Here is a 14,585-nt window from a genome sequence, read left to right as displayed (position 1 = left end):
TTGTTCCCCTTCCCAACTGATATGGGATCTCACAGTTTACCCCTTGAGAGTCCAACATCCTCGTTGACACACCGTTCAGTGTTTGGCTCTGATATCATCTGTAACCGTTTAAGCCCACCACTAGCAAATATTGTCCGTTTTGACCTATTATGTATCGTTGTCAGCCTCACAGTTTAAAATGTGTCTTTTAGGGAGATGTTTCACACTCTTATAAGGAATACTTCGTTTCTCTATCTAACCGATGTGGAATCTCGGACAAACTAGTTCTATTTTGATGGTAAATTGATAATATTTAGGTTAACTTCGAGATTTATTAAATCCAAAATTAAAAGATCACCTCTGGCTTGATGGACGTTTTGGTTTTTTGTTTTTAATTTTGAAAGTACTTTTTAAAACTTTTATTTTAGTTTCTAAAATTTAACGAAATAAAAAAATATAATAAATTAGGTATAATTTTTTTAAATTAATGCTATTTTGGTAAATTTTTGTTGGGCCAATGGTGTGATTAGTTGTACTATATATGACGTGGAAATTCCATAAATTAGTTGTCATCCATTTCAACGGGAGAAAATCTTAAATCAATATTTTATTTGTTTTTATCATATAAAATCTATTAATTGGAGCCCTAGTTGTGAGAAATTAATTTGAGAAATATTAGAGACAAGATCCACAAACATCGGAGAAATGAAGTGGAAACTTCATGCCTTCGCACCCAATGCTTTGCCCTTCAAAACTACCATAAAAGGCAAAATATTGGTTTGCAAATCCAATATAGACTCACACTATATTAGGGTTTACAACCATATTAGACCCTTTTTTTTTTTTTTTTTTACTTTAATTTTGTATTTTAAAAAATTATTTTGTAAGAAGATATCGTAAACACGAAGATTCGAACCTTTCACTTGCACTAATCAAATTGAAATGAGAATAGAAGAAGGAAAGTGAGGAGAGAGAAGATGTAACGGTCAAAATCCACCGCTAATAGATATTGTCCGTTTTTGCTCGTTATGTATCATCGTTAGTCTCGCGGTTTTAAAATGGGTCTGAAAGGTTTTCATACCCTTATAAGGAATGTTTCGTTCCTCTCTCCAATCGATGTGAGATCTCACAATTCACCCCTTTTGGGACAAGTGTCCTCGTTGACATACCGTTTAGTATTTGGCTCTAATACCATTTGTAACAACCTAAACCCACAGTTAACCGATGTTATTCACTTTGGCCCGTTACATAACATTATCAGCCTCACAATTTTAAAATGTGTCGGCTACAAAGATGTTTCTACACCTTATAAGTAATGCTTTGTTCCCTCTCTCCAACCAATGTGGGATCTCCGAGAAAAAAACTGGGACGAAAACAAAGATTAGCAAATGAGAAAACGAAACTCAGCGTGAACGACATGAACCCCACGAGTTTGCCACTGTTGTAAGCAATGAAATTGTTTGAAAGGAGACGTGGAAGAATGAGCCAAACCGAACCTTATATTATTTTCTATATGTGATTTTGTGCAATAGGCGTATCAATATCATGCTTCTCATCTTATTCAAATCCTCAAATTTCAATTTTTAGGTCCATTTATTATATAATATATTAATTTAATTTCTCTTATTTGAATCTAGTTAGTTCAATCACTATTGACCAAAAAAATAAATAAATAAATAAATAAATAAAAATAATAATGATAATAATGATAATAACAAATAAATAATAAAATTAACATGATTAGTATTAGGATTAGAATTAGAATTAAAAATAACATAAACTAATTATTTTATCTTAATGATCCAAAAAAGTTGGATTAATATTTAAATGGAATTTCATTTTAAATATTGGAAATTCACATTTTATTTATTTATTTATTTTAATTTTTAGGAAATAAAATCTAATTTATCTACATAACCACTACCAATCGTCTGGTTAATAAAAAAGGCAACCTAACTATAGTCGCCGAAAAACTCAGAACAGCCGGGAAAATCCATGAGCGGCGGAATTGACTCCTCCGGCACGATTAGGGTTCTACAGAGAGGACAGCTTCTCTGATCGCGAATCATCCATCGGTCCAAGCATTTCTTGTGAAAAATGTGTTTGCAATTCTTCAGAAACCTAAGCTCCTCATCGTCCTGAAACTCGCAGAGGCAAACGGCGCAACATTCCGGCGGAAATCCGGCTCTGGTGGAGACGACAATGTCGGAGAATTTGACGACGGGGACGAATTCGTCGATGAGGAGCGGCGATACGGATCGATCGTGGAAGATGTAGGGAGGATTTTGGGGGCAAACGATGGTGGATTCGAGAAAATCGGAAAGCCCTAGAAATCGGAAGATTGAAATAATGAGGCTTCGAATATAGCCGAGGAAGAAAAGGAGATGGAGGAAGGCGTTGGGGATACAAACGTCGGAGTAGCCTACGGGGTAGCCCATGGCGGTCGGAGAGGTAGGAGTTTCCGTTTCCGTTTCCGATTCCGATTCCGATCGGCGGCGGTTCATCGATTAAGCAGAGATTTGTGTATTGAACAGAGAGAAGTGGAGATTTGGATTTAGAAGGGAACCGCGACGGGCGGCGGCGTCTGTGGCTGAAGGGAATGTCATGTGTTGTTAGGCGTTTGAGGGTTTTTATAGCCAGTCGCTTGCAATTACATATTTGGGCAATTTCCCAGAAATAAAGAGGGGGTTTTGTTTTTTCGAATAAATATTATAGGATTTATTTTTTCTATGTGAAATGACTATTTTAACCCTCTTTCAAATAAATAAAAACTTGTTGTGTTTCTTCGCGGAAATCATTCAGCTAAGCCAATAGTTTCGAATGGATGGATGGAAGTACGAGGATAAAATTGTAACTAAATAGTAACTCGTTTTTTGTTCGGTCTAAAATTTTAAGATCTAAATTTCACGGTTTTGAAGAGGTATTTCGTTTCTCTCATGTTTATGGGACGAGGATGCTTTTCTAGTTCCCTCCGTGTCCACAATTCCAATTTTCGTGCTCGTGAAACTTGTGGGGATCAAGTTCTTTACTTATTTTTGAAATCGTAAGAATTATCTACAATTTAATTTTTAATGTTCGACCAACCTTTTAAAAATTCAAATTTCAATATAATATAAATTTACTCTAACGGGTTTGATATAAAATATATAAATATATATATGTGTAAGTAGAGTGAGGCAGGGTAGGGTCGGAGGTGGGGTCCGAGATCGGGAATATAATCTTCGTCCTCGACCCAGATTAACCAACGGGGAGAAATCTCTCCTTGTTCTCTTCTCCATTTCTCATCTAAACGGAGATTTTTCACCTCATTTGAAGCGGGTTTTTGTTGGGCCCGATCCTACTGGTTAAATGAGTCTTTACAATTATGAAATATTGACTATATGAAAAGAGTTTGACTATAAGACGAGGAATATTGTTGGTAGACTTGGGGTCACATTATTGTACCAAAACTAGAGACAATTTTTCATCGTCCAATGTGCCACAAAAAAAATTTCAAAACCATGCTTTTTGCATGGAAAACAATCAATTACTCTTTCAATATATTACTCGACCTTTTATAAATATTTAATAATTATTAAATATTTGTTAGAATGTTGGAAGAACGGTTAATGTAACGCTTATGTTCAGGACTCGATATCTGATGGTCTCAACATTCATCTGCTGCGACATGATCACATTACTTACTCTTTGCTTATAAAGAGTAAAGACTGTCACTACAGACCAACACGAGTCCTTTTAGTATATTTTGTACTCACTCACATGTATCTAGAAAAATATTTAAGAAGTCACTCAATATATAAAACACGCTTAACTATGAAATTTCTAAATTCTAAGTATCTCAGTTCATTCATGTATCTCTCTTTTACTCGAGTGTCACAATTGACATGACAGAACATCATTATTTCAGACTTAATCATTATCATACTGTTTCAAATCATGTCAGGTCGACTTACAGTTAAATATTTCAACGAAATTATAATAAATACAAAATTAAATATTTAACGATTTATTAGATTAAAAAAAAATTATTAATAGAAGTTCAATCTTAGAAGCAATTTGGGAAAGAAAGAGTTGTTGCCATTTTGTCGTTTAATAAATGTTTTATTTATTTATTTATTTAATGGATTTTTCTCACGTGTAAAAAATGGCATTCCTTATTTTAGGCATTTTTTGGTCATGGCTGCTGGCCTTTAATGGGGCGGCTTCTTCGTAATTTTGTACAATTTTTTTTTTAATTTATTTTTTTTTTGCTCTGAATCATATTAAAAATGGACATTATTTGAATTTGTTTACTTTTTGTAAAATAATTATTTGCCATTTTTTTTTCATGAAAATTATTAATTTTTATTTATTTATCAAATTCGTCCCGTAGTTTGATAAAAACTGAATGCGAGGTTTACCACTATATCATTACACGAAAAAGAAGTTCGCTCAATTTGCAAAAGGGTCAGACTCGTAATATTCTTATGACTTAGCATTTTATCGTCCGATCATGTTGATGTTAACTGTGATTATATCAATAAGTAGCTCGGTCCATCTTTATTTCGCCAAAAAACTATGGATTTTTGGGTTTTCGCGCATTAGGTACTGGTTGAGCCACTAGAATGGAATGAGATAAGAATCTCGGGAGATCTTTTCTCTCCACTTACTCGTAACAGGTGTTTCCTCTGTAGAAAACTTTTTGTCAAATGTCATAATTGTTCAAATTGTACTCGATATTTGAAGAAAATTGACGACCGATTTGAGAAACTTAGTCGTGTTAGGTTTAGGGTCGTTCGTAACTAAAAAGTATATTAGATCATTTCAGTGTCTAAGTTTATCGATAGTTGAATTATAAATTAATGTCATATTTTTCGATTAAAAAAAAAAAAAAAAAAGGGAAAGAATGCAAATTAAAATTTTTTTTTTCCAAAATGAGTAAATAAATATATTTAAAAATAATAATTTGGTAAGAAATATTATCTTACTGGTTGCGGAAGGTGGCGGTGGCCGGAAGTTGAGGAAGGTGGTGGCCGGTAGTTGGACGGTGCTAAGGAATAATGCGGTGGAAATATTTAAAGAACGTGGCCCATGCAATGCACGTGGTCTAAAGTCGAGATTTGTCATAGGATTGCTGGATGGGCCCAACGGCCCATTTTGAGGCTGTGAACGGCCCATTTTGAGGAATATTGGATCAATAAGCCCAAGTGGTAAAGAGAGACCAAAGGAGCTAATGGGCCGTAAGAAGCCCAAATAGATTTCCTTAAAACCATTTCATGACATTGATTCATTTATTTAGAAAAAACGAACCAAAGGGCCATCTTCCATGATTTAATCATAAAAAAACATCTAATTTCAAATGTTTTACGTTTCTCGAGTTCCGTTGCCAACAGATAACCTATAGTGAATTTGTATCGGTCATCGTAGCTCGTTAGCTTAGCTAACGACAAGAATAAAAATGTCATCATTGTCCAAATCTAACTGATCGAAAATCCATAGTCTCAAAGTCTGAGAGACGATCCACAAAATTCTAATGACAATCTGTGTCATTTTGAATTTCTAAAAACAAATGCGTTTGTTGAATTATGCACCTGTAATATAGAACGTATGTCGTAAATGGTTTACTGTAGATACGTGTGAGTCCAATGCTCGAGAGAACCCAAATGGATGGATGTTCGGGATGTCTCAATGAAATAATCGACACTGGGTCAGTTCCCAACGAATATATATATATATATATATAATCACATATTTCCATTCATATTGATATTTATGGAAATTTGGACATTTATTATTTAAGAAGTAATTGTTGGAACTAATTCCATATTATATTTTTTTAATGGAATTATTAAATTATTTATTTTTATTTTATTTTAATTATAAAACCCGTGAGTGCCCGAAGTGGGTTCGGTCAGAAGAAGAAGAGAGAGAGAGAGATGAAAGAGAAAGGATTCACGAGATCAAACAAAACTCAAAAAGTTCCAATAAGGACAACACGTGGGACCCACCCACCATATCAAGTTAGGGGTGGAAATGTAAAATCGTACCCTCCACTTTTTTTATATATATAATTTAAATTATTATTTTCTGTGGCTGAAATTCCCCAACATTATTTTATTTTATTAAAATTCTCAAAATCTTGCATGGAAATTAGGGTTAATTTAATTTAATTTTAATCGTACTCCTTTTATTTAATTTAATTTAATTTCCTTTTTTTTTTCAATTCAATCCAGTAAAAAATGAATATTAAGGGTCAAAATTTGAACTCGTTTTGTTCAATTATATATTGCCGTCAGACTCACAGTTAAGTTTTACACATTCTTTGTAAATGTTCTGTTCTCCCCTCCAACCAATGTGAGATACAATCTACGCTCCGTGGAGGCCTAACACACGCATACAACTCAATGACTTGCTCTGATCATTTGTAAATAGTCTCAAGTCTATTACTAGCAGATATTGTCCGCTTTGGCGTGTTATGTATCGTCGTCAACCTCATGATTTTAAAACACGTTTGTTAGGGGAGGTTTTCATACCCTTATAAGAAGTGTTTCATTCTCCTCTCCGACAGATATGAAATCAATTTCGAAAATATTAAAAAATAAAAACAATGTATTTTAATAAAGTTGGTAATTATTTATAGAAATATTCTCAAATTAAAAAATTTATTCAAACAAATTCTTTATTTACAACAAAATCATTCTATAAAAATACCCACTCACTCCATCCTCTCTCACACTCACACCTTCCCCAAAAAGCTCAGTTTCTCTCTGAAATCATGCCAATGGAGGAACTCTGCAAAAACCCCATTAAAGCTCATGTAAGAAAAGCAAGAACCTTCTCCAATGGCTTCCTTCATCATCCTCTCTTCAAAAAAGCTTCCATTTTTAATGCCTTTTAGCTTCAAATCCACCGACCCATTTCCCATTTTTGCATTTTGAATAAATTCTTGCAAGCTTTTTTTAAATTTTTTATAATTTTTTTGGAGTTTTGAATAAATTCAAAATGCTGTTCTTGTTCTCACAGGCGGTGAAAATGACGTTTTTGGTAGTTGTTTTGGCGGCGGCGGCGGCGTTGATGGGAGAAGTTGAGGGAAGAAAGGTGAGGATTTTAGAGGACAATGGGATTGAATATGGTGCCATAAGTTGCAGAGCTCACACTGCTTCAATAACGGAGTTCGGCGGCGTTGGCGACGGCGAGACGTCGAATACGAAGGCGTTTCAGGCGGCGGTGGAGAGGTTGAGCCAGTACGCCGGGGACGGCGGCGCTCAGCTGTATGTGCCGGCGGGGAGGTGGCTCACCGGCAGCTTCAACCTTACTAGTCATTTCACTCTGTTTCTTCATCAGGATGCTGTTCTTCTCGCTTCTCAGGTAGAAATAAATAACCTTTTATTTTCCTCTAAATTTAAATAAATAAATAAATATATTATTTATTGGGGTTGAATTTAAAAAAAAATTAAAATAATAATAATAATAATTAAAAATTAAAAATTAAAAATTAAAAATAATAATAATAATTTATATATTAGTTCACGAGTGATGTGTTACTAGATCCAAATTTGTTAAAAATATTTATAATAGAGTTGCAGCATCCGTGNTACCTCAAATTACTTGTTTATCTTGTAAGTTCTTTACCTTCTATATTGCAATATGTTTTGGTTCCTATCACATACCTCATGTTGTGTGTAGTTTCAATATTATCCTTAAAGTTTCAAAAAAGTAAAAAAAAAAAAACGTTTGAACTTTCAATAGTGTTTTAAAAATACCTTTGAATTTTCAAATTTTCATTAATACCCTTAAACTTCTTCAGAAACTTAAAAAATACCTTCAAACTTTTAAAAAAAATTAGAAAATACTTTAACACTAGTATATGGACGGAACACACTATGTTTTAAAGATGCTCATGAACTTTCAAAAGTAGCATTCATACCCTTAAAAGTTTTAAGTGTATTAATGTTATTTTTTATGGTTCATGGGTATTTTTGAAACATGGTGTACTAATGGTTCCGTTCATATACAAACGGTAACTTATGGGTATTTTTTGAGTTTTTTAAAAAGTTGAAGGGTATTAATGAAACTTTTGAAAGTTTAAGGATATTTTTTAAACGTTCTTAAAGTTCAAAGACATATTTTAAATAAAGTATTAATGATTTCCATCGAAAATTAATGGTAGGGGTATTTTGTAATTTTTTTTAAAGTTTTAAGGGTATTTTGAGATTTTGTTAAGTTTACAAGTATTATTGAAACTTTTGAGAGTTAAATGATATTCATGCAAAAGTTCAAAGACATATTTTAAATAAAGTATTAATGATTTCCATCGAAAATTAACGGTAGGGGTATTTTGTAACTTTTTTGAAAGTTTTAACGGTAGGGGTATTTTGTAACTTTTTTGAAAGTTTTAAGGGTATTTTGAGATTTCGTTAAGTTTACGAGTATTATTGAAACTTTTGAGAGTTAAATGATATTCATGCAAAAGTTTGGGGGTATTTTTGTTAGTTTAGCCTTAATTAAATCTACCATTCTAATATTATAACAACAAATTTTCTATCATGAAGGTGATAATGGTAGCTTATGGTTCTGGGATTGGAAGAGTGGTCATAACTTTCAGCAATCGCAAACAATTGTACAGCCTGGTATTAATCTCTTCTTTGACCTTGCTTCCCTTCATTTTGTCATTTTATCGAAAACACGTTAAGTTGACGAATCCTCCATTTCAGGCTCGCTGGACAGTGAAGCCGGTATCTATGCTCTCTCGTACGACATAACTGGTTCGAGGCTTCTAACCTGTGAAGCAGACAAAACGATCAAAATGTGGAAGGAGGATGAAAACGCTACCCCAGAAACTCATCCCCTCAACTTTAAGCCACCGAAAGATATCCGACGATTCTAGAGCTCCATTCCCGACACGGTCAGTGTTCTTTCGGGTTACTCATATGCATCGAGAAGTTACGTAGGCTTAGAATTGTCTGGCCCCCAATCCATCCATACATGCTAGTCCTCATGACTAGAAATGACCTCTTAGCTTATCATTTTAATTTTTGTATATATAAACAATTAAAGTTGGTTCTGAATTATCTGAAAATTAGGTAATTTTCCTAAAGAACTTGTAATTTGCCTTGTTTCTCTACCTGCTACCTACAACGTTGGAATATTTAGAGAATGTTTTCTGATGAATAGTTGAACTATTATAGTCGTCATTGTCGTGTTACTTCTGAAAGTTTTTTTTTTTTTTTTTTTTTTTTTTTTTTTTTTTTTTTTTTTTTTTTTTTTTTTTTAATTTAAAAAAATAAAATTTTAAATAAGGATAAAAATGAGAGTAATTATAAGTGTGGAGAACAATGAGTTTCTATTGTTGATGCCTTTTGCTTCCACAATTCATAGGACTCTTGTTATGGGTCGGGTAGGTTAAAGGTTCAAATTCCTCCTCCCGTGAAATTCATTTTGTTCAAAAGGTTAGAGGTTCAAATTCTATCTTCATGTAAAATTCAGGTTCAAAAGGACAGAGGGTCAAATTCGTCATTCCCATAAAATTCAATTTGCTCAGGAGGTTAGAGGTTCAAATTCCTCCTTCCTATAGAATTCATTTTGTTCGAGAGGTTAGAGGTTCAATTCCTCCTTCCCGTAGAATTCACTTTGTTCAGGAGATTAGAGGTTCAAATTCCTCCCACCTGTAAAATTCACGTTGTTCGGGAAGTTAGAGGTTCAAATTCCTCCCTCCCATAAAATTCACTTTGTTCGAGAGATTAGAAGTTCAAATTTCTCATTCCCGTAAAATTCACTATGCTCGAGAGGTCATAGCTTCAAATGGGTTTGAATTCACAACCTCCAAATTTAATAATATATTAAATTACCATTAAGTTGAAGGTATGACTCTAGGAGAGATATTGAGTTTTTAGATGAAGGGCTGTTATGGTAGATGGGGTAAGTTTGATGTTGTCATTAAGGTAAAGACTTTAAGAAACTGAAGTGATTAGTCAAAAGTGGGGGTAACCAACTCTCTAAGCTCAAGGTTCATCCCCACGAGCACGAACAATTATCTAATTTTGATCGGTCGAATCGTCTCGACTCATCTATAGCTCGAGACTGATTTTCAACTACTTCAATAGGATCTGAACGAATGGCCGGTGGTCGAACCGTTGCCATCCTACGGTCATGGAAGGGACACATCAGGGGGAAGGTACATAAGTTTAATATTTGGAACAAATCTCACTGATGTTGTCATCACAGGTATGCGTACCTTCGCTAGAGTCTGTCTCGTCTTATTTTTCTTGATCGGTGTCTGAACGTTTGAGCTTCACCTAATGTACATCAGGAAACAATGGCACCATTGATGGTCAAGGCGATCGCTGGTGGCAGCTGTTTCATCAGAATAAGCTTAAGTACACCCGACCATACTTGATCGAGATCATGTATTCCAGCAACGTACAGATATCGAATCTGACCCTGCTGAATTCTCCAGCTTGGAATGTTCATCCTGTTTACAGCAGGTATAATCAATTAGTTATTCCATACAGAAATATGTACAGAAATCCAACACTACATGATTTGATTCACTTGCAAATGTTCTACAGTAATGTTCTTATTCAAGGGATCACGATTATCGCTCCTGTTCGATCCCCAAATACCGATGGCATCAACCCCGGTTCGTATCCCAAACCAAATTTCTCAAGACGTATACGTCTTTCAGTACCAATGACTCACTTTATTCTGCAGATTCCTGCACAAATGTTCGAATTGAGGATTGTTACATAATATCTGGAGACGATTGTGTAGCTGTCAAGAGCGGCTGGGACGAGTATGGCATAAGATTTGGATGGCCAACTAAGCAATTGGTAATCAGAAGGCTCACGTGCGTTTCCCCGACAAGTGCTGTCATTGCACTGGGGAGTGAGATGTCGGGTGGCATCGAAGATGTCCGAGCAGAAGACATAGTAGCCGTTGATTCTGAATCTGGGGTCAGGATCAAAACAGGCATTGGAAGGGGAGGATATGTAAAAGACATATATGTAAGGAGGATGACAATGCATACCATGAAATGGGCGTTTTGGATGACTGGCGATTACGGGTCACATGCCGATGAGAATTACGATCCCCACGCATTACCTGTAATTCAAGGAATCAACTACAGGGACATGGTCGTCGAAAACGCCACAATGGCAGCAAGATTGGAGGGAATTTCAGGTGACACATTTACAGGTATCTGCATTTCCAATGTGACAATCAGCTTGGCAGCAAAGGCCAAGAAACAGCCATGGACTTGCACTGATGTGGAGGGAATAACGAGCAATGTTACACCTCCACCGTGCAGTCTGTTACCCGATCAGGGGGCCGAGAAGATTACAACATGCAGATTTCCAGAGGATAATATACCAATTGATGCAGTGGAGTTGAAAAAATGCTCATATCAATTCAGTCATGCTTGAAGATTTCTTGCTGTGAACAACAAAAGCTATATTCAAGTCAGTATATGGTTACCGTAAGAATTAAAATCTATCTAAAAGCATTCAGTATGCTGTGTATTTTAGCTTTCTAGCACAGTTCAAATGAATATAGTAGAATGTACACCCCCATTAAATGCTATCATAATTGACATGTATCGAACTGGTTCTCCTTTCAGACCAACAAGTCGAGGAAGCTATTTTCCAAAAACTAAGAATAGTGAAAGTAAAAGAAAAACTTAAGGTACGAGAAGGATGCAACCAATAAGTACAATTCACAAACCTAGTGCCAATTTGTACCGTAAGATCCCACATCGGTTGGAGAGGAGAACGAAGCATTCCTTACGAGGGTGTGGAAACCTCTCCCTAGCAAACACGTTTTAAAACCTTTAAGGAAAGCCCGATGGAATGCCCAAAGAAGACAATATCAGATAACGGTGGGCTTGAGCTGTTACAAATAGTATCAGAGTCAGGCACCGAAAGGTGCGAGGCACTAGTCGGAATAGGGCTAGACCCTCTCCATAGTAAACACGTTTTAAAACCTTGAGGAGAATCCCGAAAGGGAAAGCCCAAAGAGGACAATACTTGCTAGCGGTGGGCTTGGGCTGTTACATGGTATCAGAGCTAGTCATCAAACGGTGTAAGGCACTGGTCAGAGTAGGATAGACTCTCTCCATAGTAGAGGCATTTTAAAAACCTTGAGGGAAAGCCCGAAAGGAAAAGTCCAAAGAGGACAATATCAACTAGCGGTGGGCTTGGGCTATTGCAGCCAAACACGCATATGATCACCGACAGGGTTGGCGTTCTAGATTTCTGCACTGCAGGAAAACCTTCTGATCGTTTTCCCTTCTGTCGCTACATCAGTTAACAAAGATCAAGAGACATGAGATCATAATCCAATAGCTGTAAAAATAGTATGTGATATGATCTTCACTACATTGTTCAGAAAGCAAGCTTTTACAGAGGTTAAATAGTCTCGTGTGCCAAAGAACTACAAGATGATTTGAGTAAGCTCCTATTTCAACTCCATACAGCCCATACAGCATAGTATCCACCATATCAAAAACAATTCAATACAGAAACACTTACAAAATACATAAATTTACTTATGGATTCATCATTTTAGCATATGATATTAACAAGGTAGAAACTGAGCAGAAAGAATTAGTAATGAAATGGGGTGAAGCCTTTTACTTAAAACCGATATACTTTTCCATTTCTTTCTCATTCCACAGAACAACATTACACGATCAAACCACGGTAACGGTACAATAACATAACGCATTACTGCACAAGCTATACTATGAAAAGCAAGCAAGATATTGTACATCAGCAAATTAAAAGATAAGAAAATAACCAGTTTAACCCTTTTATATAAAGGAACAAGCTCGAACTCCGTCACAGTTGCCTTGTACGCAGCTCCCCCGATCCCTGATCAAGTACCGTCTCACTTTCTCTAAGATTTGAAAGCAATGCATCTCGTCCAGATAAAACAACGTGAAAAAACTCATCCACTTGTTTAGTAAGATGATCAACACCTTGTGTAAGCTTTTCTGCCTCCCTCCCCAAATCTACAACCAGATTCTGGAATTCTTCTAATTTCATGCCGCCATCCACATTTCCTTGAATCATGGAATGCAATTTTTTAACACTCTCATCCACTGCATCACGCTCTCTCAATACAGTAGATCTTCCACTGGAATTTACATTTTTCTGTAATTCAGTAAAAGCTTGAGCCCATCTATATGTATCCGGAATATTGATGGATAACAAACTTACGGATGAACCCGTGAAAGCAGAAGCTAAAACACTGCAAATAAACAGAGTCACCACCTTCACTCCATACATTACATGTATCAAAACCTTGCCTTTAGCTGAGTTCTTCTGAACTTTCGGAAGATCAAGCGATTCCTTAAGACGGTCCAAAATAGGAGAATGGCTCTTAACTCTGGAGGTTCTGTTACTAATATGTTGATTCCATCCATCTAACGAGGAACGAGCATGAACAAACTGGTTCAAAGATGTAGACGCCAGATTGTGCAAAGCACACCGAAGTACCAGATGACCCTGATTCAACTGTGAGAGCTCAGAGCTAAAATCATTGCATATATCAAGTAATTTCAAACTGATGTCCAGGTACTCATCTAGCCATTTCTCATCCCAGTCAGACACAGGGAGCTCAAGCTCTTCTATAAGTGTTTTTACATCTTTGTGAGTTTCGCAAAGCAGCTTCACTGCTAATGCCATCCATGAGAAGCTAAGTATGTCATTCTCCGATTTTGGAGTCAGCTTTATCAGCCCCTCTGCCAAGGAATCCTCAAAAGTGGCTAGCAGAAAAACAAGTTTGGAAGACAATTTTGAACCCTTGGGTGTTCTTGCACGGAAAGGGTTCCCGAAAGGAAAGAATAGCCGGTGGGGCGGCTCTTGTGATCGGCTCATTGTATAACACTAACTGAAAGATATATAAAATCCATGGATGAGCTTCCATTTGGAAACAAATTCAAGATAACCATCATCATACCACAATCACATGGAATCATCAAGTAATAGAGTTTCAGATACAATTGGTGCAGGTGCACCAAGCCTTTAATGGAATTTCCAGGCATAGCATGATCAATTAAGCCAATCTAAGGCAGAAGTAAGAGCCTGATGAACCAACTGGATACAGCAACAACTAACATCACTAAACAGCCAAGAGGCCTGCTTGCAAACAACCCCAATAGCTAATTTTACCCATAGAACGTTAAATTTCTCGTCCTACAATATGAAAACGTCAAAAAAAAACGACACAAAAACCCAATCAAATTTTCGCTAGCAAAAAAGGGTTTTCCAAATCCTGAATTCAGCAACACAAATTTCATCAAAAGCTACACCTGATATTAACATACTGCACAACAAAAACAAATCATTTTCCTCGTAGAACACGCAGAACATTTAAAAACATTCTAATACCCAAAAACTTCCAGAAATCCATTTTTACACCCAAAAAAAAAAAAACCAAGTATTCTGCTTGAAATGGCAAAAGTTAGAGCGAATCCAAGAAACTACAAGTAAATTAATATATATAAATCCCAACTCGTAGATCTACGAACAATCAAAGCGTATGAAATCGCCAGCATGAAACCCTAGATTACACATCGAAACTTAGATCTAAACCAAACATAATAATTCAAAAAAAAAAAAAAAAAAAAA

At 35.7% G+C, this 14,585-nt stretch overlaps 3 protein-coding genes and 1 long non-coding RNA gene across 4 annotated transcripts in view; 2 read left to right on the top strand and 2 right to left on the bottom strand.

Annotated features, from left to right (window-relative positions):
* Window positions 1-1,850: 1,850 nt before the first annotated feature.
* LOC111442339 (RING-H2 finger protein ATL75-like) lies at window positions 1,851-2,673 on the bottom strand (the record flags this gene model as incomplete). Its single annotated transcript, XM_023079712.1, has 2 exons — window positions 1,851-2,305; window positions 2,391-2,673. Coding segments are annotated over 2 exons (657 nt in total), but the record flags the coding sequence as incomplete, so codon positions are not given.
* A 4,017-nt stretch (window positions 2,674-6,690) lies between these two features.
* Window positions 6,691-11,566, top strand: LOC111442298 (probable polygalacturonase). Its single transcript, XM_023079645.1, has 6 exons — window positions 6,691-6,775; window positions 6,982-7,326; window positions 10,062-10,182; window positions 10,268-10,442; window positions 10,527-10,597; window positions 10,669-11,566. Exons 1-6 carry the CDS (start codon window positions 6,734-6,736, stop codon window positions 11,376-11,378), a joined length of 1,464 nt encoding a protein of 487 aa, XP_022935413.1. The 5' UTR covers window positions 6,691-6,733; the 3' UTR covers window positions 11,379-11,566.
* Window positions 8,481-9,125, top strand: LOC111442347. Its single transcript, XR_002710287.1, has 2 exons — window positions 8,481-8,588; window positions 8,673-9,125. It is a non-coding gene; the product is annotated as an uncharacterized LOC111442347 (long non-coding RNA).
* Window positions 11,567-12,581: 1,015 nt separating the features above from the next.
* Window positions 12,582-14,585, bottom strand: part of LOC111442311 (protein BPS1, chloroplastic-like) — a 3,292-nt gene continuing 1,288 nt past the window's right edge. Inside the window, exon 2 of the mRNA XM_023079672.1 lies at window positions 12,582-13,845. Coding sequence (XP_022935440.1) covers window positions 12,792-13,832 — 1,041 coding nt within the window. The 5' untranslated portion in view covers window positions 13,833-13,845 and the 3' untranslated portion in view covers window positions 12,582-12,791. The remainder of the gene's footprint in view (window positions 13,846-14,585) is intronic.

Source organism: Cucurbita moschata, unplaced genomic scaffold (genome assembly GCF_002738365.1).
Source record: "Cucurbita moschata cultivar Rifu unplaced genomic scaffold, Cmos_1.0 Cmo_Scf00001, whole genome shotgun sequence".
NCBI lineage: Eukaryota > Viridiplantae > Streptophyta > Magnoliopsida > Cucurbitales > Cucurbitaceae > Cucurbita > Cucurbita moschata.
This window is presented reverse-complemented; position numbering and strand designations above follow the sequence as displayed.